This window comes from Etheostoma cragini, chromosome 7, assembly GCF_013103735.1.
Source record: "Etheostoma cragini isolate CJK2018 chromosome 7, CSU_Ecrag_1.0, whole genome shotgun sequence".
NCBI classification, from domain to species: domain Eukaryota; kingdom Metazoa; phylum Chordata; class Actinopteri; order Perciformes; family Percidae; genus Etheostoma; species Etheostoma cragini.
This window is the reverse complement of record NC_048413.1, coordinates 8,106,091-8,129,862: the sequence shown is the minus strand read 5'-3', so window position 1 is coordinate 8,129,862 and position 23,772 is coordinate 8,106,091. Positions and strand designations below refer to the sequence as shown.

Genomic DNA, 23,772 nt, shown 5'->3' with positions numbered 1-23,772 from the left:
CCTAGTATGTCAGCAGCATGGGTCATCCAGGAAAGTTACTCTCAAGTCAAGTTGTGGCCATTCAATGGTACCTACTGCAAGGGAATATGCTGGTCTTTGTCAAGAGATACAAAACAGCTTTATCTGTCGTGGAACTCGGAGCGTGTTTGCACAAGTGAGAAACAGCATGTGAATTACAGACGCACTGTGATGTCAATGTATCTTTGTAGAGAAATAGTTTGCCATATGTCAGTTTTTGGGTGGCGTTGCACAATCAAAGGCATGTCATGGTGGAAACATGCTCAAAGCTCTCAGTTAGGTAAAGTTCCAGCTTATTATTTGACAAATACTCAGCTTACCCCTTGCACATGCATGTTAGTGATCTCTAGTGAGTTGCTGAGTGCACTCGTCATTCAAAGGCTCAACCATAGGATGAGTTTCATGTTCATTTCAAACCATAGACACTTAAACACGTCTTTGCTCTGTTGTTTTTGCCAAAATAAAATTGCAATCTCTGGATATTCAAGACATAGCAGTTGGTGCGGCATATCAGTTCAGTGGATTTTGCGAAGCAGCTTAATTGCTCCCATAGATTCCTCAAGCACCCGCAGCACCTAAGCTTGCACAAAACTAAGGAAGCCATAGCACTCATTGTCATCATCACTGCAATCCAACCCCTCCAAGCCCAGCCCACCCCCACCACCGCTCCCCACCCTGCCCTGGTCTGCGCTTACTCAGAGCCGCCAGAGAGGGGCGCCGCGTGCTATCAGACCTACCGTAGCCAGAGAAGTCCACCACAGTCAAGATACACGGAGCACACATGAGACACAAAGCAGGAAGGAGGAGAGCAGAGACAAAGGAAGAGATTGAACTCACAGCAGGCACCAAAGATGTATAATCACAGCAAATGTAGTCAGCTACACTATGGGGAGTGAGGAAAATGACAGACAGAGAAGCCTCCAAATTAGCCCAATCCTATCTTGTGCAACAGGGCCGTTGGGCTTTTTAAACAATTCTCTTCACTTTTAGAACTATTCTTATTGTACTATGTCAAATCATCAATCATGTATGTGGAAAAATAATAATTATAGGCCCCTAAACAACAGCATTGTGCTAACTACTAATTTCCATAATGACTATTTAATGACTGGGGAAACAATGCTTGGGCTGTGTAGATAAGAGTCCTGTCATTTTCCACTCAAATCCCCAAAGCACAAGTGAGAGAAAGCGCAACAATAACATCAATGACAAATACATTAAATAACATAAAAGAAAGAAAGAGAAAAATTAAAAATAATCATGGTGGATAAAAAATGTAATTAACACCTGCGGAGAACACACTGACTGGGTTAGAAAGCCATAAAAGCCTTAAAACAGCCGCTATAATTGTAATGTAACGTGTTACTAAAATACAATGTGTATGAAGAGGACTACTGTTTGTTATATAATTAGCTGAGTCAAACTACATGCATGCTTCGCTCTACTCCAGTACTAAAACACATTGTAAGCCCCACAGCTGTTACATAATAGGCTCATAAACAGGTCGGTCCTGGTTTGCCTTGCTTTGTATACAGTGTGGGTGTAAATCCCTTCGGCTGTGATGGGACCTCCCGCGTAAGAACATACCTCTCCCCCTTTCAGGTTCTTCATTCCCATGTCACCCTTCCCCTTCTTGCCCTTCTTGTTCTTCTTCTTCTTGCAACAGCATTTCTTGATGATGCAGAAGCAGCATGTTAGAATGAGTAAAGCAGCGACCACGGCAATGGCAATGATGGCCCAGGACGGCACTGAGGAGAATATACAGACCGATGTAATGATGACACATCCACCCAGAAAGAGAAGAAAGAAGCAAATACTTTGACATTTGTCCAACCAATCATTTAGTCTACTCCATGTCATGTCCTGGGCAGAATATATTTAGTAAGAGGTGCTAGGTTAGCAATTAGATTGGGAGAGAATTAGATTTCTCTGCCATTAGGAAGGGCAGCCAGTGATCAATACTGAATAAAGACATTATGAGGCTGCCAATGCCTGCAGCTAAATAAAAAAATATATATATCTAATTCCCAAATGCTTGCTTAGAGTCACATCAATACAAGTTGGTTGATCAGAACAGGCTTGGGTTTTGTCTGGCACTCACGTGGGATCTTGTCGATTTCATTCAGGAACTTGTTTTTGATCTCGTCGAAGGCATCGTTCTTGTTGACCGGTTCGGTGGAGTTGTCAGTAGAGACTAATGCGACAGGGGCTGGAGTCACAGTCAAGGCACTAGCCCCCGTTGGGTTAGCAGCGACCATGGGCGTTGTCTGATCCCTGAACAAGTTCCACTTCGTCATTTAGGCTGCACACACAGTCCCTGAAAAACAGCGTGAAAGCATTGTCATTAAGAGAAGCCAGAGGATCTGATCATTATAATCCACTTGGGTGTCAAAATTTGCGTGAATATTGATAATTGCTCAGTTTTACCCATTTAAAAAAATAAAAGTCCACACAACAGTCAAGTATGTTGCAAATGTACGTATTTTGGAGACAAAACAATTCATGTGGAAAAGGGGAGATGACACACAAGTTCAGAAGATCATAAAAAGGTTTTAGGCCACCAGAAAACAATGAAAAGAGGGTATAATTTATGGTCTACTTCCAAAAGGCCACATGTCATAGTTTGTTTAACTTAAGTGCCTACATGTTTATAGAACTGTTTTAAGAATTAATTACACACCAAGCAGAGCCACTTCACTCACAGCCTTCTGAAAACTCTCTAAATAACGAAAAAAGATCGAAAGGTGGCAGCAGCTTTAGGTCAAAGAGCTGTTCGGTCAGCTGTTATACAAATGACAGTTAGATTCTTGGACCTGTCTTCATGTAAAAGTGTTCTTTAGAAAAACACTGAACTCCAAATTACATCTTATACTGTAAGTGTGTATGCATGGGTAACAAAATGTAAGTATATTTCCTGCATCTGCTGATGGTATTGAGAGTGTATATCTTTAAAAGGTCGACGCCTGAGCCACTAATCTTTTCTTCTATATCTGCCACAACAGCAAACACAGTCAGACAAACACAAAAATGGCTTTGCTAGATTCACCACTGATGTTATCTCCAGTTCCATTGATGCAAAGGCTGGGGACATTGTCAGTCATGCTGTTAGTTAGTTAGTAAGTTAATTAGTATGTAAGTTAACTAAACTCCATTTATTCAGGAGGTCTAATTTTGATTAAGATATTTTCCTAAATAAGGTAGATAATAATAAAGGTAGATAATATCAAGTACACAAAGGAGTCATCACACAGTGCTGGCACACTAGTTACACACTAATTAAAATATTCAAAACATTATTAAGGATGTAAAAAGCTGCACTTGTTTATACTCCAGAACCCCAGAGGAATGAGAGTCTCTAATTTCAGTTTGTTTTGACAGTCCATTCCTCTAGTAAGGTGCACAGTGAAAAAGAAAATTATTTTTTGATAGTTCTGCAGTTACACCAAAAACTGTTTTCAAATAAATTCAAATTTCAAGTTAAACATTTTTTCTTGACAGTGTAAACACACCCCATGATGGTCATCCAATCCGTTAGTTAAATAAGTACAGTATGACCAAAACAGTGTATTGTTGGAGGCATCCAGATCCAATCCTTTATTTGCCAAGGGCTTCTTTGTCCACCAGCTTATGTATCCGTGTCAAAAATAGAGAAACAACAAAGATAGTTGCAAAAAATGAAATCTATCGCTATTAAAGCTTCTGACAGACATACATCATCACACTTTCCACGTCTTCAAACCACATTTAAATAAATTCCTTCTATGTTACATGCGAAACTCGTGTTGGTCAAACATTTTGCAGGTTGCAGCATTTTGACACAGAAGTATCATTTTTAAGTGATAATAGTGACAAATACACTAAAAATCGTTGGGCACAAGTTAGCAATCAAGCACAACAAAGACTCTCATATGAATGGCCTTTTGAGCTAACGTTAGACACCAAACAACCATAGATAACTAAAGTGTTTTTGAAATTATTTCCATTTCCGGTTATTGTTTGTAATGAGAAAAATTATTTTATGGACTTCACAAATTTCAGTATGACGCGCTGCCGTGAACCGTTTAAACTCTCATCTGCCCTCAACTCACATCGGGTAGGGACATCATTATTCGACTCTTACTACATGACAGTACAGGAAGTGCCAAACAACTGCGTCCCTTTTTTGGAAACCTATGACTCAGCCAAGTCTCTGAAACCTTTGGCTTTGCACCATTTAATCCATTTCCACTAAGGTTCACAAGAATTTATTTCATAAAATGATTGATGATGTCAGTCTACAGCACAGTCTACAGTGTTTCTTACATACTTCACATAGTTGTCATTGTCAGAGGAAAGTTATGTGAGCTTACTTACTGACAGTATTTATGAGAAATAACTATCAATTCTCAATTTAATGGGCCTTTGTTTTTGTCTGGACGCTGCCTTGTACTCAAGCCAACGGTGCCTGACCAGGAAGTGTTTAACCGCATCAACAACCCGAATGAACAACAGCAAGTCATTTTCCAGTTTCCACGGGCCAAACAAATGTTCAATCAGAGCTCTTTTCGGTTCCAGAAATCATAGTGTGACAAGTGCAACTGAAAGCAGCTCGCGACAGAGTGATGACTGATGGGGCAAGACCTTTGTTCAGAAAGCAGAGAAAGATGACGAGCATAACAAAAGGAGATTTCTGCTGTTGATTTTATTGAAGTCGTAGTATGGGCAAAAAAGGAAGGACTTTCCTATTTCTCAACTGTCAATTCTCCAAGTTGGTGCTGGAGATTCTGCCGCTATTTATTGCCATTTATGAATTATTTAAATAGAGGCTGACAGTGGGAAGGATGAGCTTATATTATTCAGGGGCTAGTACCAGTTTATACATCTTTAAATATATGTCTCTAAAATAACTTGTGCTGCTGTAGCAATATGTTGGTGGATGTTACAAACAACCAACATCTTGCTATAGTACAGAGATGAAAACTGAAATATTATACATACACTGGTTTGAGTTGTTGAGGAAATTGGGAAAATTACTCGTTTACCCATCACACATTTTATTATGTTGCTCAATAAAAACAGCAATCAGAGGCCTAACTGTCGCCGTTCTCTATTAAACATTACTGAAGATATTGTGACAATGTCAAAAGCATTCAATTACATCTGAGGTTTAGTGCATTTTTTCCTGTTTGTCCCTGACATCAGTCCAAGCCAGACCAATTAAATTAACATTCATGGCTACTTGCTGTAACATTTTATCTCATCCGCTCTGAGGACGGCTCTGAGGACGGCTCTGAGGACAGACAGAGAGGACACAGATGTATACTATTGTTTTATGACAGCCATTAGTTCTGCATCACGGCCAGCTCTTAGTACTCACGCCAGACAAATCAACTATATAAACTGTTTTTTTATTTAAAGTAGTAAGTCTTTTACCTTTACTAGTCTTTTTTGTGATGAATTATCTGCTCACTTGAGGCTGCAAAAATTCACAAGACTTCTAGCTCCTCAAACTAAGTAGGTCACAATTGAATAGCTCAATCCTGAGCTATGTATATAAACAGAGACAAATATTCTTAATTAAACATTGAGCTGTTTTGATAATTTTAGAATTACAGAAACAAAACTTAGAGTCTACAGCTGTGAGACTGCACAGCTGTTACTTGAGCTGAAGACTAATATTAGCATGCTACCATGCTCACAGTGACAATGCTAACATGCTGAGGTTTAGCAGAAATAATATACCATTTTCATGTTGAGTGTTTGCATCCATCTGCTAATTAGCAGTAAACACAAATTAGGGCTGATGGTAAACGTCATTACAGTAGTTCTGCAGGTATTTGGGTATAAACATAAAGTGTTTGACACCTGAATCCTGAATCCTTCAAATAACTGTTAAGACATTTCACTCAAAACCATAAACATCCACCTCATATTGGCACTTAAGAAAACGTCAAAGAAGTTATATGAGAGCTCTGAGAGCCATGGATTTCTGTACAAAATTGTTTGCCAATCCATATAGTAGTTGTTGATATATTTCACTGGATAAGAGATAAAACGTCACCTGCTGGTGACGCTAGAATATAGGCTAGGATTTAGCTTTTGAGGAGCATAGACAACATTTTTGGGCAATCCATTCAATAGCTGTTATGATATTTCAGTCTGGACCAAAGCAGTGGCCAAAAATAAGAGGGACCTGAACTATGCATACTACGAATAAGTAGTTATACGATATATGAACAGATAGATAGATATATAGATAGATAGATGCAACTGTTTCCACACTTGTTTAAATCTTGTATAACATATATACTTATTACTTACATTGTATTACTTACTTTTATTGTATTATTATAATGTGGAAGGTTGGTGGTTCATTTCTTACTACGCAGATTACATCTAGGAAGGGAGGTAACAGAGCACTGCATGCCATTCGCTTGTTACCACTACTGAGATGCCCTTAAGCAAGGCTTTGAACCTCCACCTGCTCCTGTTGAGCTGCACAGTGCCACATCCGACTGCAATTGTACTGGGAAGCTTCCAGGTATAAATGTGTCCAAATATCTGTAATTGTGCTTGTGTGGAGAAGGGCGATCCCAAAGCAAGAGCGTTCATGCTCAGAAAATGTTCACTATGATGAATGATATTTACAAATAGATCTTTAATCCAATATGCATTCCATATGATACTCAATTACTGAAATGGGTGGGTGTTTTGAGCTCCGATCTCCCATGGTGCTTCTCACTCTGTGAGCAGTTGAGTCATCACAATTTGATAAAATAAAATGTCTCGGCTCCCCGGGCCGGAGTAGGGCAGCTACGGGCATGATCTGGCCGTTATCACTAAACACACTGCTCCGAGTTGGATGGGGATCAAGCACTTTTATCTTGGGTGCACAAACAAATATAGTGTAGCAACCACCCGTACTAACACAATAGTTTTATAGAGTAATTAACTGTGATGCATAAAGGTTTAATGTTTCCTTTGAAGTCTAGCGGCCGAGACACATGAAGGTGATGAAAGACGGCGTCAAGATATACAATTAAAATATCACTATCGTAGACTATCAACAAATCAGTTGAAACTGGGAGAGGCTGTGCTGTGTGCAGCTTCTTTTATTTCAAAACAATTGAACAACAATTGTGCTGTTCTTGTAACCTACAATAAATCTGTGCTGTTCCCAAGGAAAAACACTGAAGGTAAATTATCAGAATCAGAAATACTTAATCCAGCACAAAGCATTGGAAATTGGTCTTTGACATGTCTTACACGGTACACAGAGTAAAAACGCAGAGCGGTTAGTTAATGCAGTAGACAAGTTTCCATTAGTAATCATTAATAACAATAAATGATTTTTGTGAGTCACGTTGTCTAAAATAAGGTTAGTTAAAGCTATGGTGTGTAGTTTCTGTCTCCCCTCTGAGGATTTCTAAGTAATGACCATAAAACAGTTGGCGCATCCACATGATACAAGTGTCTCCACTCAATTTTCTGCGCATGAGAGTCACCGGACGACACCAGTTTCTGAACACAGGCATACTGAGAAACACAGAAAGAGATGTGTGGAGCTGATATTCTTAATTGACTCTGCAGCAACTCATTTGGCAATGGCTTGAATGTAACAGATGTTCAATAATATCAAAACGTTACGCACTAAAGCTTTAACAAAGAAAGATTCATTTAAAACAGTAGGCTACTTATCCCTACATAGAAATCATTTCTTGTTGTTTCATTGCTTCAGTGCAGAACAGTTCAAATAACCCCGCCCTTCCCATACAGAAACTTAACATCCCTAGTTATCTCTGCTTAATATGATCTGTTGTACATGTATAGATTTAATAACAGAAATCTGTATGAGATGAGGAGTATGAACATATTTTTACTGCTTTGATGTGATTTCAATATCTTTTAGCAATATATAAAGTATTATTCCTGTTATTTCTCTGCTGTTATTACTGACAGTAGAGAGATGACACAAGGGACTCAAGCCAGACTCGAATCAGGGTGTTGTAATTCGTGGCTGGCGACTTAACCCCAAAACTCCAGGGGTGCACTTTGCAGTATATCCTATGGGCTGAGCTGTTTCTATTTTATGCAATTAATAAGATACAAGATAAATAAGATTATCAGGATATGTTTTAAACATTCTCATGCAAACTAATGGAATGACACATCATATGTTGTATTCATCATCATTAGAGAAAAAGTATGAGTCACTTAGAAACACTCAAATATGCCTACAGGCTAAGTGCTCTACGGTCGTTTACCTCCGACCTGTTGAACTCTAACTGTAAAAACTATCTCCTGCTTGTCCCATATAAACACATGACTAGGACATGCTGCTACCTCATTGATGTCATGTGTGATGGCCTACTGACCACATAGTGTGACATACTCCCCAGCGGCAGGAAACCCCAGCCGGCAGATAAGCCAACTCCTTGTAACAGGGGAGGATGGGGTTTATTGAGGGCTTATTAGCACCCAGTTCAGATACAAGAGAAAACAACCTAAGGAGAGTGAGCTGAAGTCATGCAGCTGCTTCATAACACGACAACAAGTACCTTGAACAACAATTAATTAACGTTCTACAGTTAGACAGCTATTCCCCCGGCCCTTACAACTTCACACAGCTGTCTGCCAGTGGCCAATTTATACGTGTATGTGTAGCTTTTTAGATTCATGAACGTGTGTTTGTGTGGTTATGTTGCATTTCATTACAACTGCAGTTGGCGTAGTTCAAAATCTAAAAAATGTCTGAGTACACACTTTCAAAATGGCTTCTGTAAAAGAAGACAACTGCTGTCATGGGGTCATGTAACTCAGCTCGGGGCAACAGTCAGGAACAGTGGGGCGGAAAATGAATTATTGAATATTAGTCACTGTGGAAAAGGTTATTGTATTCAAAGAGAAACAGCAGCAGTAATGGCTTCACAGGCCACCAGACAACCAGGATCCTCAAAATATTGAAAGTAATCTGAATAATGTGACCCCAATGAAATCATCCAGCCCCCACTGAGGCTCCTGCCATCTGTGACATTACGGGTTATGTGTGGGTGGGTGGAGTGCTTGGCCTCCAGCTGTAGTAGCTGTGCATCCTGCGTAGCATCATTTCCTCCAACGCTCACTAATGTGATTGCTACGGTAAACTGGGTTGGATTATTTTAAAATATGTACAAGAAGTTAACAGCTCTTAATTTGATATTTTCAGATTCAGGCAAATACAACTTTAATGCAAAGTGGTATGCCTTTTCAAGCAGGGCAAATTATCTCTTTCCGAGAAGCTGAGTGTGTGTCTGTGCTCTTTGTATTTGCTATATATTTGCCTTTTCATCTGAATTCCAATGAGCTATTTTAGGCGCCAGCCAAGTTGTGCACTAAACTGAGGATCTCGTTTAGGAGAAAATTGTTCAAAGGCGTCCCGTGCATCTTGAATTTATGATAAACACACTTGAAGAAAAAGGAAGAGAATATTGGCTCGACTACCGCTGAGTCACAGCTGACCTTTGGCCTGTCTGGACTCGCTTTCAGCTGGAAATGTTCATTGGAACATTTAGAGAACAGATCAGTCGGAAAGCCAAGCTGAGATGGTGGAGTTGTTTCAATTAGTGAGAATGTGCTGCTTTGTTACTGAACTCTTGCTACTCAGTGGTAATTCACCCCTGCTGAAATGGACTTGGGGCCCCCACAGTCATAATGGTCTCATTTTGACCGAGTTTTAATAGGATTACAGGGGGGATGCTGATTGCTGCATTGCTTGTTATTTACCACTGAAGGATTAGATACTGTGTAGAACTTGGTCTGAGACAAACCTATATGTATAAGTATATTCAGTTGTATGAAAATGTATATAATGATAGAAATCAGCAATTGTCATTTCTACCGTATTCCATTGAATTAACACATCACTGATAAGACTCTTACAATGTGCTCTGCATTCTTTACCTCAACGTAAATCCAAATGTTGAGCTGAGAGGTGCCACTGACTCTACAGCATCAGTCCATTCCCATTGTAGTCTTCATGACTTCTGCCAGTTGCATCTTTCTCTGCTTTTTCATTTGCTGTTTGAAGCTGAATAAAAGATATATCTCTTCTACATATCTTGTGCACATAATGTCAGTGTACATTCCTCTACAGATCTCAGCTGGCAACGCCAAGTGTGTGGCAGAGAAAAGATTCCTACAAGGTAGCCTACTGAAGTTGTCATCTCATGGTCGAGAGCCAAGAGACTGACAAAAGAACTGGTAAATCCAAAAATACAGCACTTGGTGCACAACATGTGCCAGAGCCAGATTTTGAAACTCTTAACCAAGAGCCATCAAGTCTCCTGCAACAACACTTTGATGAGAAAGTTCCAAGCATCTGTCCGGATGCTGTAATGTGAGAAAACAGTTACCAAGCCATTCAATTCAGCTAACAAAACGCTGACTTCAATGTTCAGCAAAATCCTGCCAGCCATACCCCTTTTTACGGTGTCTATGTCCCTTCATTTGGGTTAATGAGGGACAGAAGTAGCCAATAGGGTTGACAAACCTTACAATTTTAAAGGTTTTCAATGATGCCAAACTTACATTCGGATTTTCAAAAACAAACAACTATCTGTGTTTGTTAAGTTGAACTTCATTTACATTTTTGGGCCAACACTGTGGCAATCAACTTTTTAATAATCTCTGTGCCACACACAACAGACATTTGCAGACATTGGCATTTACACGTTCACTCAGCAATCGAATTGCAACACAGTCAGCAGAACAGCAGCCGTCCAGGACAGGGCATTTACAGAGGCATCAGACCCCTGTGTTTAGCCTGAAGGCTGCACAAATGCTCCGAATGCAAACCAACACAATACAAGCATTTACAAGAAAAGACTATGGCCATCAACCGTCAACATGGCAATTCCACCTTCGTGTCAACCAAATGCAAATGGTTTAGGAAATCCTGCCGGTGTCACTGCTGATCTGAGGGCGGCATCAGAGATAAGGATATCAAAAAGGTGCCTTGTGCCTAATCTCACTAAAAATAATTATATCTCATTGTGTGCTGACCCGAAGGGCGGTCCAGAGAGGCTCATTTACAAACCTGCTTTATGTAGATAAAACAATGCTTATTCTCACCTGCAGCTGAATGTGACTCAGCTATTATCAGGAGGGATCGTTAAGAAAGAGGTGCAAGGCGCAAGCGTTTGAATGCAGAACGAGGAGCACGAGGGATCATTTACAGCCAGTTGCCATACATCCTCCCACTCCCTCTCTCCCTCAGCACAACCCCTTTCCCTGTCCCCCGATAGGTCAATTAATCATTCTGTCACAGAGACAGTGACCCAATCTGCATGCAAGGCTGTGTGGAGAAACTGTGAAAGAACAGAGGGCTTCTGCAGCACTGCAGATAGGCCACATCTACTGACATTCTTGTTTTAAGAGGAAAAAATATGTAGACAGCAGGACTGCAAGTCCAACATCCCTTTTCAAGTTAAAGGAGCATTTTGACATTTTGGCAAATTTGCTTTCTTGTCCAGAGTTAAATAAGAAGATCAATATCACTCTCATGTCTGGCCATCAAATATCATGCTAAAACCAGCAACCAGTTATCTTAGCTTAGCTTAGGAAACAGCTAGGCTGGCTCTCTACCAAGATAAAATAATATCCACCAACCAGCGCATTTAAAGCTCATTAATTAACACTTTGAATCAATCTAGCACAAAAAGTGTATAAATGATAGGTCTCCACGTTATTGGGGGTCATGTACCGGACTATTTCTATTGGCTACGAGCAGTTGCCCGACAACCAGCACACTCCAGGAAGTTGCAAAAACTAACCTTCACAAAACCCCTATAAAACGCAGATTTGTTGTTTTTACACTTTGGTTTTAGTACCAGTTAAAGAAACCAAGAAAAGAAACCTTAAGAAAGATAAAACGTATTAAATAGTGAGGAATTTGTTATCGTTAAAGAGAGCCATGCTATCTCCCCCTGCTTCCAGTCTTTGTGCTTAGCTAAGCTAACAGCTGCTGGTTGTACAGAAAGAGTGGTATCGATCTTCTCATATACCTCTTTCTCAGAAAGCAAAAAAGAGTATTTCCCAAAAATGTCAAACTATTCCTTTTAAACTAACTACTGAATAAAGAGTATGCGCAACTATCCACACAGAAAATCTCAGTGTGAATTCAAAGGCTTTTGCTGTAAGATTGTAGGCGTTACACAAAACATCTCCAGTATGATGAAACACACTGAAAATATTCTCACTCATTCTCTACAGCAAAGTGTTACCCTGTTCTGTAGTTCTGCTCCCTCTGACCATCACATAGCCTCACTTCCAAAAAGGGCTAGATGGTGAGAAAAAAAAAAAGCTACTAGAGGTCTTGCAACAAAAACTGGCATGTATTTCTACCTTTGAAGATTAAATAGTGTTGAAAATGCCCCATCAGCACAGCCGGATGCTGTGAATGGTGACGGCATCTGACCATTTAACACTGAAGCACTCTGCCATCGTCTGCCAGCAACACACCATCAAATGGGTTGGGGCCAGGACTGGGAAGGCTCAGCTCTCACCTGGAGTGAGAAGCTGACAGCGGCAGAGCAATCCCGTTCATAGTTGTGCTAGTGTGTCAGAGAGAAGATCACTAAGTCATACTCAGAGTCCAATATGGGAGGCGTCACTTTGGACATACTAATGCTTGTGGAATACTAATAAAAAATGTATTTCAACCTAATGAAGCAGAGGGAATTAGGAAAACAAAGGTGATGTGGGTGACTGCAAGACACTCTAGGAGGCTGCACAGTTAGAAGAAGCCTCTTTTTTTCCTCTCTTCTTCTTTCAGCAGTTCTCAGCAATCGGGCACCAGCTGCCTTGTTGGAGGGAGCCAAATGAAAAAAAGGAACTACGATTGGTGAACTTCAAAGCATCCACTCATTTTTCTGAGTAAGTATGAGGGTCTCAGAGAGTATTTCTCAGCGTGAGAACCAATGGAAGCGCAGCCTGAGGTACGGACTTAATGAACCTGCCTGAATGTTTTTGAGCCTGACAAAAAAATAACCTGCAGAGCATGCTCAGTATCAAATAGTCTTCTGCACTAGGGATATTGGAGCAGTAAAGGTGTGTGCAGGTGCAGTATATACCCAGCTGCATGTACATACATATAATATGATCCCTCACATCCTCCACACTGTGTTTGTTTACTATTACTCCTGAAACCTGAGTGATCATGTTCCAAATACAGGCAATTGGCTCAATCTGAATTCCAACGCCAAAGACTCTGGGGAGAGAATGAACCTGATTTATATTTTAAAATGTTATTTCAGGATGCAAAGCAAATTATAATTTTTTTCTTTTTTTTGCATAATGTGGAAATTGTTTTATTTTTGGATTTGTTATGACCTGCAGAGCTTTACACTGGGCTAAAAACCTCAGGCTCTCAATAAAAATAACACCCAATCTATTCATAGTCAGTTTGCTATAATGAATATGAATTTAATTGGATTAAATGAAAGATCTGTGCTAATGGTGAGCCTAATGCAGTCCTGTCAGAAGTCAGCATTAGGTAGTAAGCAAAATAATAGCCCGAGATGTCCTTGGTACTGTCACCTCAGTGCTGCCTGTGCTATGTGTCCCATGAGAGACAGCAGAAAAAAAAGAGCATCCTGCAGCACTTTATAAATCCCCACCCTCTACTCTCTATACTCCTCAGCACAACTGCCAGACTCTTTTCACGTCTGAAAACTCATTCTCAAAAGATAAAGAGCACTGTGGCTTGGGTCTGCTTTGTTACATGGGGAATAAAATACAGTAGACCTGAGGTATTTTGGTGTAGTGTGCCATCTTTTGGCTCCAATTTTTTTGTTTCTGTGTGTTAAGGGGGGTTGGGAGATGCCGGTGTGGCTGCAGAGGTAAACAGAGCATCTGTCAGTAGGGCAGCCTCCTGGCCACTCTCCAGGAAAGAAGTACTACATCAGCCAGGCAAGCTAAATGAGGCATGATCAATGAGAATGATATAAATCAGGAGCTACACCCAAATTTTCTAAAAACAGTGCCTGATGTGCCAATGCTTGCACACAAAATGGGTGAAGACAAGGTCCACAGAGATCCTGGGGCAGATCACGATCCCGAGGATTTTCAGTAATCCCTTAATAAAGCTTATAAATTAGCTTTGAGTAAAGTTTGGACCACATGCACCAGGAAGTAACATGCACACAGCACCTGCGTTATGGTGAAAGCAATGAAAAGGCAACTCTAAGTTACATACAGCCTGTAAAAACCACAACAGCAACCCCCAGCATTAAATGCCTCATAACTCTATTCCAGATGCCTCAAAGGAAGTGTTCAAGCAATGCTGAGAAGAGAGTTGAAATACGCCCTTACCAGCACTACTGTAATTCCGTAATCCTGTGCTCCACAAAAGGCTAACCCATTCACCAAAGAGGCACTTAGGGTTAATGTTACAATGCCTTGATAACGTCCCTCGACTGCTCTCCCATCAGTACCAGAAACTGCAGTCTTCTTCGCGCTGTTTCCACTGCAGCACTTCTTGTCCTCCCATACACACACGTACATACACACACACACACACACACGCACACACACAGTCACTCATTCTCTCCGTGACTACCCCCACCTCTGCTTCTCCCAATCCCCTCCTCCTCTACCTCGCTCCAGTCTTTCTATCTCTGTCACTGAAAGGATCCCCCTCCCCATTCCCCTCGTCCGCTTTCTCTCCATCTACCATCTCTCCATCCACTCCAGCTTTCACTATTTGGCCGGCTGATTGTGATGCTGCTCACAAGGCACTGTATGCAGCAATGTGTGCCCTGGTCTAATACATGAGGGCAATCCAAAAGCATCCATATGCTTTACTGTCCGACCCGGCATCCACACCCTCGTTCATACAGCACTACAGCTCGGGGACTCCACAGATATTTTCCTGGGCTGCAACTTCTTTAAAAGAGGAGTGGATGAAAATAAGTAAACAGGCATACTGTAGATGAGACCTCTAGATATTACTAACAAGCCTGTCATTTGCTGTGTGCTTACCCCAGCAATAGTCTGCTGCTGAGTCTCTTTCTGCCTTGCTATCGCTATCCATTTCTCTGAATTGTGTCTTTGGAATTGCTCCGCTCCCACTGTCATCAAGGAAGATTTCAATCCTACAGCACAAAGACTAACAGGGTATCGCATATATAAGCTTATAAATATATATATATATATATATATATATATATATATATATATATATATATATATATATATATATATATATATATATATACGATGAATCCTTGGAATGATTTTAAAAACCTTTTGCTGACATCACACTGCTTTATATAAGGGTTTTTAGTGTGCTCCTGTTATAACACTGGTTGTGATAACAAGGTTTAAAAATGAAATAAATCATAAATCGTATAAATGCTGCAGAATTGTCAGCAATGCCCTCCCAGACCCCTTAGCACACAGTGCCTTTACAGTGGATACTGTGTAAACCTGCTTATTTAATGACAAGATGTGATGCAGCCTTTTGTTTAACACCAACGATGAACCAGACGGTTTGGAGCCTTTCGGGTATTACTGTGTGTCACCAAGAATTATCATCGTCCCCTAGTGAATCACCCTCCTTACGTACCTGCAATGAGCACTTGAACAAGAAATCAATAAAGTCCCAATCAGAGAAAATGGAAGGTAGAGAGAGTGAGAAAGAGAGAGAGAGAGAGAGAGAGATAGAGAGACAGAGAGAGAGAGAGATGCATTTTTTAATTTAAAACATACAAGTGGAGAGAGGAATGTCATTTATTTCTTGACTGTGGGAATACCATTTCTCAGCATAAGGTCTGGGCAGCAATGCATGGTTGCTGTTTTTGTTTTAATTTATTAGAAGTGATCTGGTAAATATAGGGGAGGTAGAGCTGTCCCAATAAAACGCACATAGAGAAAAATTACAAAAATTAAACTAAATCTTTAAAGCAAAAGTGGTCATAAATGTATAATTTTTTAATTTCACACAGAAAAGTTGGGCATGGTAGATTTTGGCTAATGTTACTAAAACAGGAGTTAATAGTTCATTTGTTGGGGACTATTCTCAGTTGCGGATTGATATGGTTTTGTGTGGTTTGTAGCAAGTACTTTACTGCACCAGGGTGATGTATGCAGAACTGACTCAAAATAACACTCATTGTAATGAAGGAACATGTCCCCCAGTGCAACCATGTGGCTCATTGATGGGTTTGGAATTGTTTTTGGACAACAATGGAGCTCTTCAAAGCTATATCAGGCTTTGTCTACACAGACAATACTTGCAAGCAGGATCAATTTATTGCTGGTTGACAATAAGAAGAAACACGGAATATCGTCTTTCAGGATCACAGAAGTAAAAGAATCCCGGAGGATGCCTGCTTCAGCTCTTCCTGCAGCTCTCCACCTCCATATTGTTTTGTGAAGGGTGAAAGTAAAATGGCAGCCTTCCATTCCGATTTAGTCTAAATAAAGCCCAACAGTTTATATTCCCTCCTCATCAACAATGTGGTATGACATTTAGGCCTTACTATCGGAGCTATGAAAGCTAATCAAGCCTGTATTCCTTTGTGCACTCTTTTCCACAACGTGAGAGATATCGTACAGCCCAATGTCCTGAAACCCAGGCAGGTCTGATTCAGTGTCTGTGTGGGAGCAGGATATTGATCCAACCAAGAGTCATAGCGTGCTGGGTAAACCCCTAGTGAGCGACACAGGCATCTGCCCCACAAAACATTAAAGACATATGTATAGTGATTTTAAGCAAAAGATGAAAAATCCGAACACTCTCATCATGGTTTTATACTGCTGACTATTGCTGTTACAGTAGACACCTTAAAATACAGTATCTAGTAATTTCACTGAGTAAGAAGTAAAAGAGAAAAAACTTAATCAGACCTTACTTTGAACTAAACAGGCCAAGTCGCCAAAGTGATTCAGTGCAACCTAGAATACATTTTTAATAAGGTATGCGTGTTGTGGAGACTAACTGCATGGAGCTAGCAGCCACGTATTAACTCAGTCAATGACTATGGGAAGTGATTCAAATGCGTCTGCCTATCAAGCCTTTTGTGACAAAGTCACATGTAATGTGTCATGTCATGTGTTTTCCTGAGCAATGACTGTAGCTGTGTTTTAACAAGGTGACTTTATTTCAGAGATCTGCCCGGAGATATTCGACAGGACCTTGACAGGAAGTACGATGACAAAGAGCAAAGACTGTGATGCTTCTTTTCTATGCAGGGGATATGACAACAAAATCCACCAAAAAAGATGTCCCGATACTTCTTAAACAACCCACATGCACAAACAATTACATCTGGTGCTTCTTTTTTTTACCAAGCATCAGCATTGTTGCCACTCCCTGATCACCAAATATTTAGGTGAATGCTGCCTTCATGTACTAGATGTGTGGTAAATCCACCATGCTGTGGCTGGCAGTCAGGGATTAGATCTGGTTCTCTGTCTGCGCTGGGATGTGGTGCTGCAGATGTAAGAAGGTGCCAAAATGCGGTACTGCGTGTTTCATTGGGTTGGAGAGAGAGGGAAACCATTCTGCTGGAGCCATGTCTCCACACTGCTGTTCAGAAACTGAAAGGTGTGTTATTGCAACTCGGGGATTGCACGGGGACAGCAGGTGATGATGCCAATTAGGACTAAATGTCAGATTTTGAGAGTACATCTGTTTCACTAACAACTGTAGTTTCATAGATTGCACGAGTCAATACTCACATCTACTCATGGTCAAAATAATATCACCAGGTGCATGCAATCCTTTTAAAAATGACATAAGCCTTGTGTGTTAAGTTTCTTCCCCTCTGCAGGCAGCCTCATCAACAAGTCCCCACCCCCCTCTCTCCCTAGTCACTTCACTTTGCAGTAACCTCTATCCTGGACTATACATCTGCCTATTGCACATACTATACATTTTTTGCATTCTGCACTCAACCAAATCAGCCTCTTTTTTTAATAGTAAACAGCTATTTTGTATATATACTGTTTATTTCTTATTCATGTTTAATATGTTTGTTTGTTTGTGTATGTATGCACCAACCAAATTCAACATAGGTGCAATTTACTGTGGCAATAAATTCCTTCCTGATCCTGAAATAATTACTGGATTAATCAACCAAAATAAATGAGTTGATAATCCATAATCCAAGCTGGAATTTACATGGTTGAAAACTTTTAAAATGGGGGACTTGGCTGCTTTCCCCTGTCTTACATTAGAGTAAAGAGCATTTTTGTTGTTGGTGAGAAAAAGCAGGAAGTTGCAGGACGTCACCTTGGGCTCTAAGGAATGGTGATGGATGATTTTCACTATTTTGCTTGTAGACTAAACCGTTTATCAAGGAAATAATTGACAGATTAATTTGGTGATTTATCTGTTTTAGTTGTGTTAAAGCCATGTTTTAAACAAAATGATTTTACTGTCAAATATTTTACATAATGAAATAATGTGCTATTTTGAGTACATTTTTCATATTCTGGAATGTCCCAATATATAAAGCTGCTATGACCAATATTTTTATGTTAACAAGGGATCACTTTGACAACTTAGTGAGATATCGATGAACTCATGACGAACAGTGACGAACCCACCAAGAGTTATCACCTGATTCTGCAGCCCCGATGAGCTCTACAGAGCGTCTGTCTGTTTATTGTTTTGTTTTTTGACCCCGCAACTTTATTGTTTCGTTTCACTCTTCCCGCTCATGGCGTTTTCAGCTCAAAAGACCAACTGTATGGTCCTGTTCAGCACCAAACAGCAAACAGATACAGTCAGTGACTAGCTAGTAAATATAGTTTAGATATTATAGAGATTTCCCTCAGGAGTTGATGGAGACCAAAACAGAGCTAAAATAAGGGTGAACGTTATACTTTCATTTGATGTCCAGAAACAGGACAGCAAATGAATGTTAATGTTCAAGTGGCCAAAGAAAAACAGTTGACCAGTTGAGGTTCAATAAAATCTATTTTTAAAATCTTTGTGTTTGAGATCTTATACGTAAACTTCATCTTGAATAATGGCAGATGGCCATAGTAACAGAGTCGGTATAAAAGCAGCTTTCTGTAGCCTTTGAGGCACCACAGCTTCCATCACTCATGGAGATGACTCTGATTAATCAGCTGAGTGCTGGAGAGGCAACCAATGTGACAGTAAATCATGCTTGTTCACAGTGGGCTGCACCTTCATCCTCACCACGCATTGCCTGCTCACTACACACTGCAGTGGGCTCCCTCCTCCCTGGCACAATCAGAGCTTTTCTAAGAACAGATGGTAGAGTGGGGAAAACCCAACACACGTTTTTCATGCTGACATCTAGTGGAGTCCAAAACATGTGATTACACAAGTCTATTTACATATATTATTGTAGTCTGGGCTGGTTTCAGTTTTGGATTTCATGCTTAATAATAAAACAATGACTTGATATGAAGTATAACTAACTCCATTCTTCAGCAGGAAATTAATATCTACCGAGCAATTTATGACAATGGACAGAATTTTCCTTTCTGGTCAATTAGTGCTTCACCCCACAGCTCATCAAAGTGTTATATTACTGGACAGTTAAAGAAAGCACCCAGCCATAGACAGACCACCATCCGGGCGATGCCTTCAATGGACAGCAAGGACACAGAGTCAAGCTGGATTTCTCTAAGGACGAGGAATGGATGTTATTTCTGAGAGGGGAGCTGCAGAGGATGGAGGCCTCTAACAATGTGCAGCGATCTGTCTCCTCTTAAAGAGGACGGTCACAGCATGACACTGGACCGCTCTGATGGAGTGGAGAATCTCTCTCTCTCTCTCTCTCTCTCTCACATTCAACTTGTAAGTCTACAGCGTTGGCTCAGAGCCTGGACTCGCACCACACACAATATCATTGCTGGTGGGATACTTACAGCCAAATCTTGATTTCTTGAAAAGTGTCTGGATGTAGGTTAATCACTGTGAGAATCTTGTCAATCAAAAGCCCTGAAAGAGAAAGACAATGTGAACTTAGGGAGGTTTGGTTCATTCTCAGAAATCCCCCTCTTGATGATGTAAATGTACAGTGTAATACTGATGGTTGGACTGGTGTGTATATATTTTCAAGACAATGCATGGCATTAAATGACAAACATAATCTGATTAACAGCCTTGAGTAAACCCATGAAAAATGAAAATTATTACAGCAAAAAAACGTTTTGAGCCGAGAGAAGAATATTGATAGCTGTCTCCCTCTCACATAAACAAGCTGATATATGGCTGAAGCCAACTGTTTTTATCCACAAAGCTGCAGGGCAAATGAATTATGACTGAAAGCTATCCAAGTTATTAAATCCATTCATTGCCAGTACATCTCTAATAATTGCCTCCTTGAAAACCGGCTGTGAATCAACGCGCTATACACAAACCAGCTTTCAAAACCAACTCACAAAGTTCAAACCGTAGTGTAAAGGGAGTTTTGAGTTCACACAATTCTAAAATAATGAGGATATTAATGTGTCTCTCAATTTTCAACTACTTCTATTACCAAGATATCTCTACAGCGGTGTTTTCCCAGGTTAACATCTTAAGATGAATTCATCAGTATGTTATCATTTTTTTTAATTTAAGCATGTTGAGGTGTATCATAGACAAATGTAGGCAGGTGTTAAAAAATGTTTAAAAAAAAACTAATGGTTGTATTAGACAAATACTAAAGTCTCATCAAAACAACACATTTTCCAATCTTTGTGGTTAAAAGAATCTCAGGACAACTAAATCTCCTTTTGGTAATTCAAGATTTACTTCCTCTTATTGCAATATATTTAGATTCAATATTCATTTGACTAATTTCCGAGCATGATTGATTACCTATTTATTAGAGCACCAAGTCAGACAACCAACCGTTCTATCATCAATTGTAAAAAAATAATACTCAAATGTTATTCACTCTCTTGCTGAGAGTTAGATAAAAGATAGCTACATCATCGTGTCTGTCCATTAGATATGAAGATACAGCCATGACATAGTTGGCTTAGCTTAGCATAAAATAACCTCGCTCTGTCTGAAAGTATAAAAAAATCAGCCTTCCAGCACCCATACTGCAGCCGACTTCCTGGAGTCTTGTTGTCATTGTGAGTTTAACAGGGAAGGAGGGAATATAACGTGTTAATCAGAGAGCGTAAGACGTGCTTGGCTATAGGCTAGCTGCCCACCCCCCACACCTCTGTTTCAAGTGTGTTGGCTTAGCCTCTCCTGATATCACTGTGATATCTATCTTCTCATGTAACTCTGAGCAAGAAAGTGAATAACCGTATTCCCCTAAATGTCAAACTGTTCCCAACAGCTTTAAGGCACCTTCTTAGCAGCACACTGGGATCTGCTGAGCCCTTTAATATGCTTGCAAATCCCGACGTGTAAAATTAAAGAACTTTTATGATCAGTCGAAGCCTGTTTTTGTTCCTACGCAGACCTTTGAGAGTATTCTATTTGTGGCCCAATTTCCTTATCCTATTTTAGCAAAATAATCAATTTCATGAGTCACTGGACTTAATTGGTTTATTGTAATTGTATCACGAAAGACATCCACAGGGAGAGATAACCAACTTCAATTTGTGCACTTCAGTAAAGTGTCACCAGCATTTTTCTGTGAATTGTATATGTATTATATATGGAGTTTACTTCTTTTTTTTACACATGCTCAAAACTGTTCATTTTCCAATTTAAATTGCTATTTAAGCAACACCTTTGAGATCAATCCATCATTAGGATGATCTGATGAAGCTTTAAAATCTATGATGAAAACAAACAGTGAAATAAGTGGTTTTCTTTACCTCACGCTGATTTCCTTTTAACTCTAGCACACGTGACTCCAAGCATTTCTAGACAACAAGACGGCTGATGAATATGAAGGAGTACATGGAGATGAATATAGACAGGGGTCTCTTCAGGTTCATGGTGCACCATGAAATATATGCAGTCCTCGTAGAAACTCTAGGAAACTGTCAAAGTGAGTTGTTTGCAGCTAGCTGAGGGGCCACGGTGACAAGGAGGAGAAAAGCAGAGCTTTGACACTGCTTCACACTGCAGCACACCAACAATACAAGTGACATTTTATTTCAAACTGAAAGGTCAAACCACATGGATTGAATTCACAATCAAAGAAACAAAAACACTCAATCAAACTTGATTAGAATCTCAAACATAAATGTTCTTGCCCGTTATACACTTATATTAGAAGAAGATGTCACAGCAGAAATAAATGTTATCAGGTAAGGACACATTGCAGGTCAAATCTCACTCAAAAAAAGATTCTTGAAAGATCAGAAATTGGCTAGCTGGCAGGGCGACAGACAAGCCCTTATATGCAGGTTCTCAGACACAATCACGTTAAAGGGAAGTTTAATGACTTTTTTCTTTTGGTTTTCATTACAAGTCAATGTCAGTGAACCATGCTGAAGGTGGAGTAGTATAAAAATAACCACTGATAATGCAAATCAGTCAACATCAGGATCTAAGTGTCACCAGATGTTTGAAGACTTTTAGTAGATCTAACACGTCTCAATAACTCAATCAAAAAATAAACAGTTTGACAGCACATTTTGGGTCAAGTTTTTAGGGTCTTAAGGCTGCACTACAGTTAAATTGCTGTTGAAATTCCCTGATCTGATTGGCCATCACACCAACAATGATAGCTGCTTACAACTGTATGTGTGTGTTAATATCTTCTTAAACCAATAAAAGTCATCTCCAAAATATCATGAGAGCATTGTTATCAAAATTTTGTCACAAAATTCTTCTTTTTCCTTCTAGTGAAAATGATTCCCAAAGCAGTGTTTTAGCTGTCTGTGCTGTTGTTTTAATTGACTCTGTCCGCAGCTGTGAGTTTGTCCCATTGTTTAAACAATTCCACAGTAAGGGATTTGAAATAAATCTTTCTTCTAATTTTCCCAGTTACTAAAAATCACACTGCGGTCCACAAGACAGAACATTCTCTGATTTATGTTACCTTTTATCTCAGTTTGATGAAGAGGACAATGTAGTCACAACAACTGGAAAAGTCACTCAGCAGCAAACTCCAGAGCCTTTCCATTCTTTAACGAAATTGCTGTGCAGCACTTCAATTGCTGAGCCCCCAAGGATCCAATGTTTTCACTCTCTCTCTCCCCTTCTCTCTGTCTGTGTCTGTCTCCAAGACACGTGGCTCTCCATGACTGTTGCTCCCACTCTGACAGGGGAGGGGGGACTCATGTGGGGCAAAGGGAGCGTACAGGAGACTTTTGGGGGCTCTCAGTTGCCCTGCGTTCTCTGTAGCGTAGCGTATGAACAATTCAAGATGTGCTTTCCACGCAGGAGGAGATCTGGCCCATATTTAATCTCTCTATTGTGAGGATGGATGGGTAGAGGGAAAAAAAGGGCCGTGGCTGCTGAAATCCCACTGGCAGTGCTGCAATGCAGGGGTTTAACGTAGAGCCAGAAGGCAGGCAAACCCATTAAAGAACCCTCTGATTACACTCTTCCCACATTTTTGCACAAACACAAATACACACAGATGGATCAATGCATGCAAGAACACCCACAAAATACAATTTGCTCTGAGATACCTGCATAAAGAGTGTTTGACGGGCAGAAAAGAGCAATTTTGTCGTCATAAAATGCTAATCTTTGGTACGTGTAATATTTGCAGCTCTGTGAGGGAAAATCAGCTTAACTTATACATTTCCAAGTGAGTAAAAAATAAGTTATTTCACATTCAATTAAATTCATTCATTTCATGAATGCAAACAGAATTGGTTAATTTGCTTAATTTTGAAGCCCCT

General features: G+C 40.0%; 1 protein-coding gene across 6 annotated transcripts in view; it reads right to left on the bottom strand.

Annotated features, from left to right (window-relative positions):
* The window catches only part of LOC117948084 (synaptotagmin-2-like), a 57,178-nt gene that overhangs the window by 12,582 nt on the left and 20,824 nt on the right, over positions 1–23,772 (bottom strand). For 4 of the 6 annotated variants that reach the window (XM_034877547.1, XM_034877546.1, XM_034877551.1 and 1 more), the window contains 3 exons: positions 19,888–19,960; positions 2,120–2,335; positions 1,606–1,766 (listed from right to left, as the gene is read on the bottom strand). In XM_034877547.1, coding sequence (XP_034733438.1) covers positions 1,606–1,766; positions 2,120–2,315 — 357 coding nt within the window. In that variant the 5' untranslated portion in view covers positions 2,316–2,335; positions 19,888–19,960. Of the gene's footprint in view, positions 1–1,605; positions 1,767–2,119; positions 2,336–14,346; positions 14,569–19,887; positions 19,961–23,772 lie in introns of those variants that run through there. The other 2 variants (XM_034877550.1, XM_034877549.1) reach the window with 2 other exon arrangements.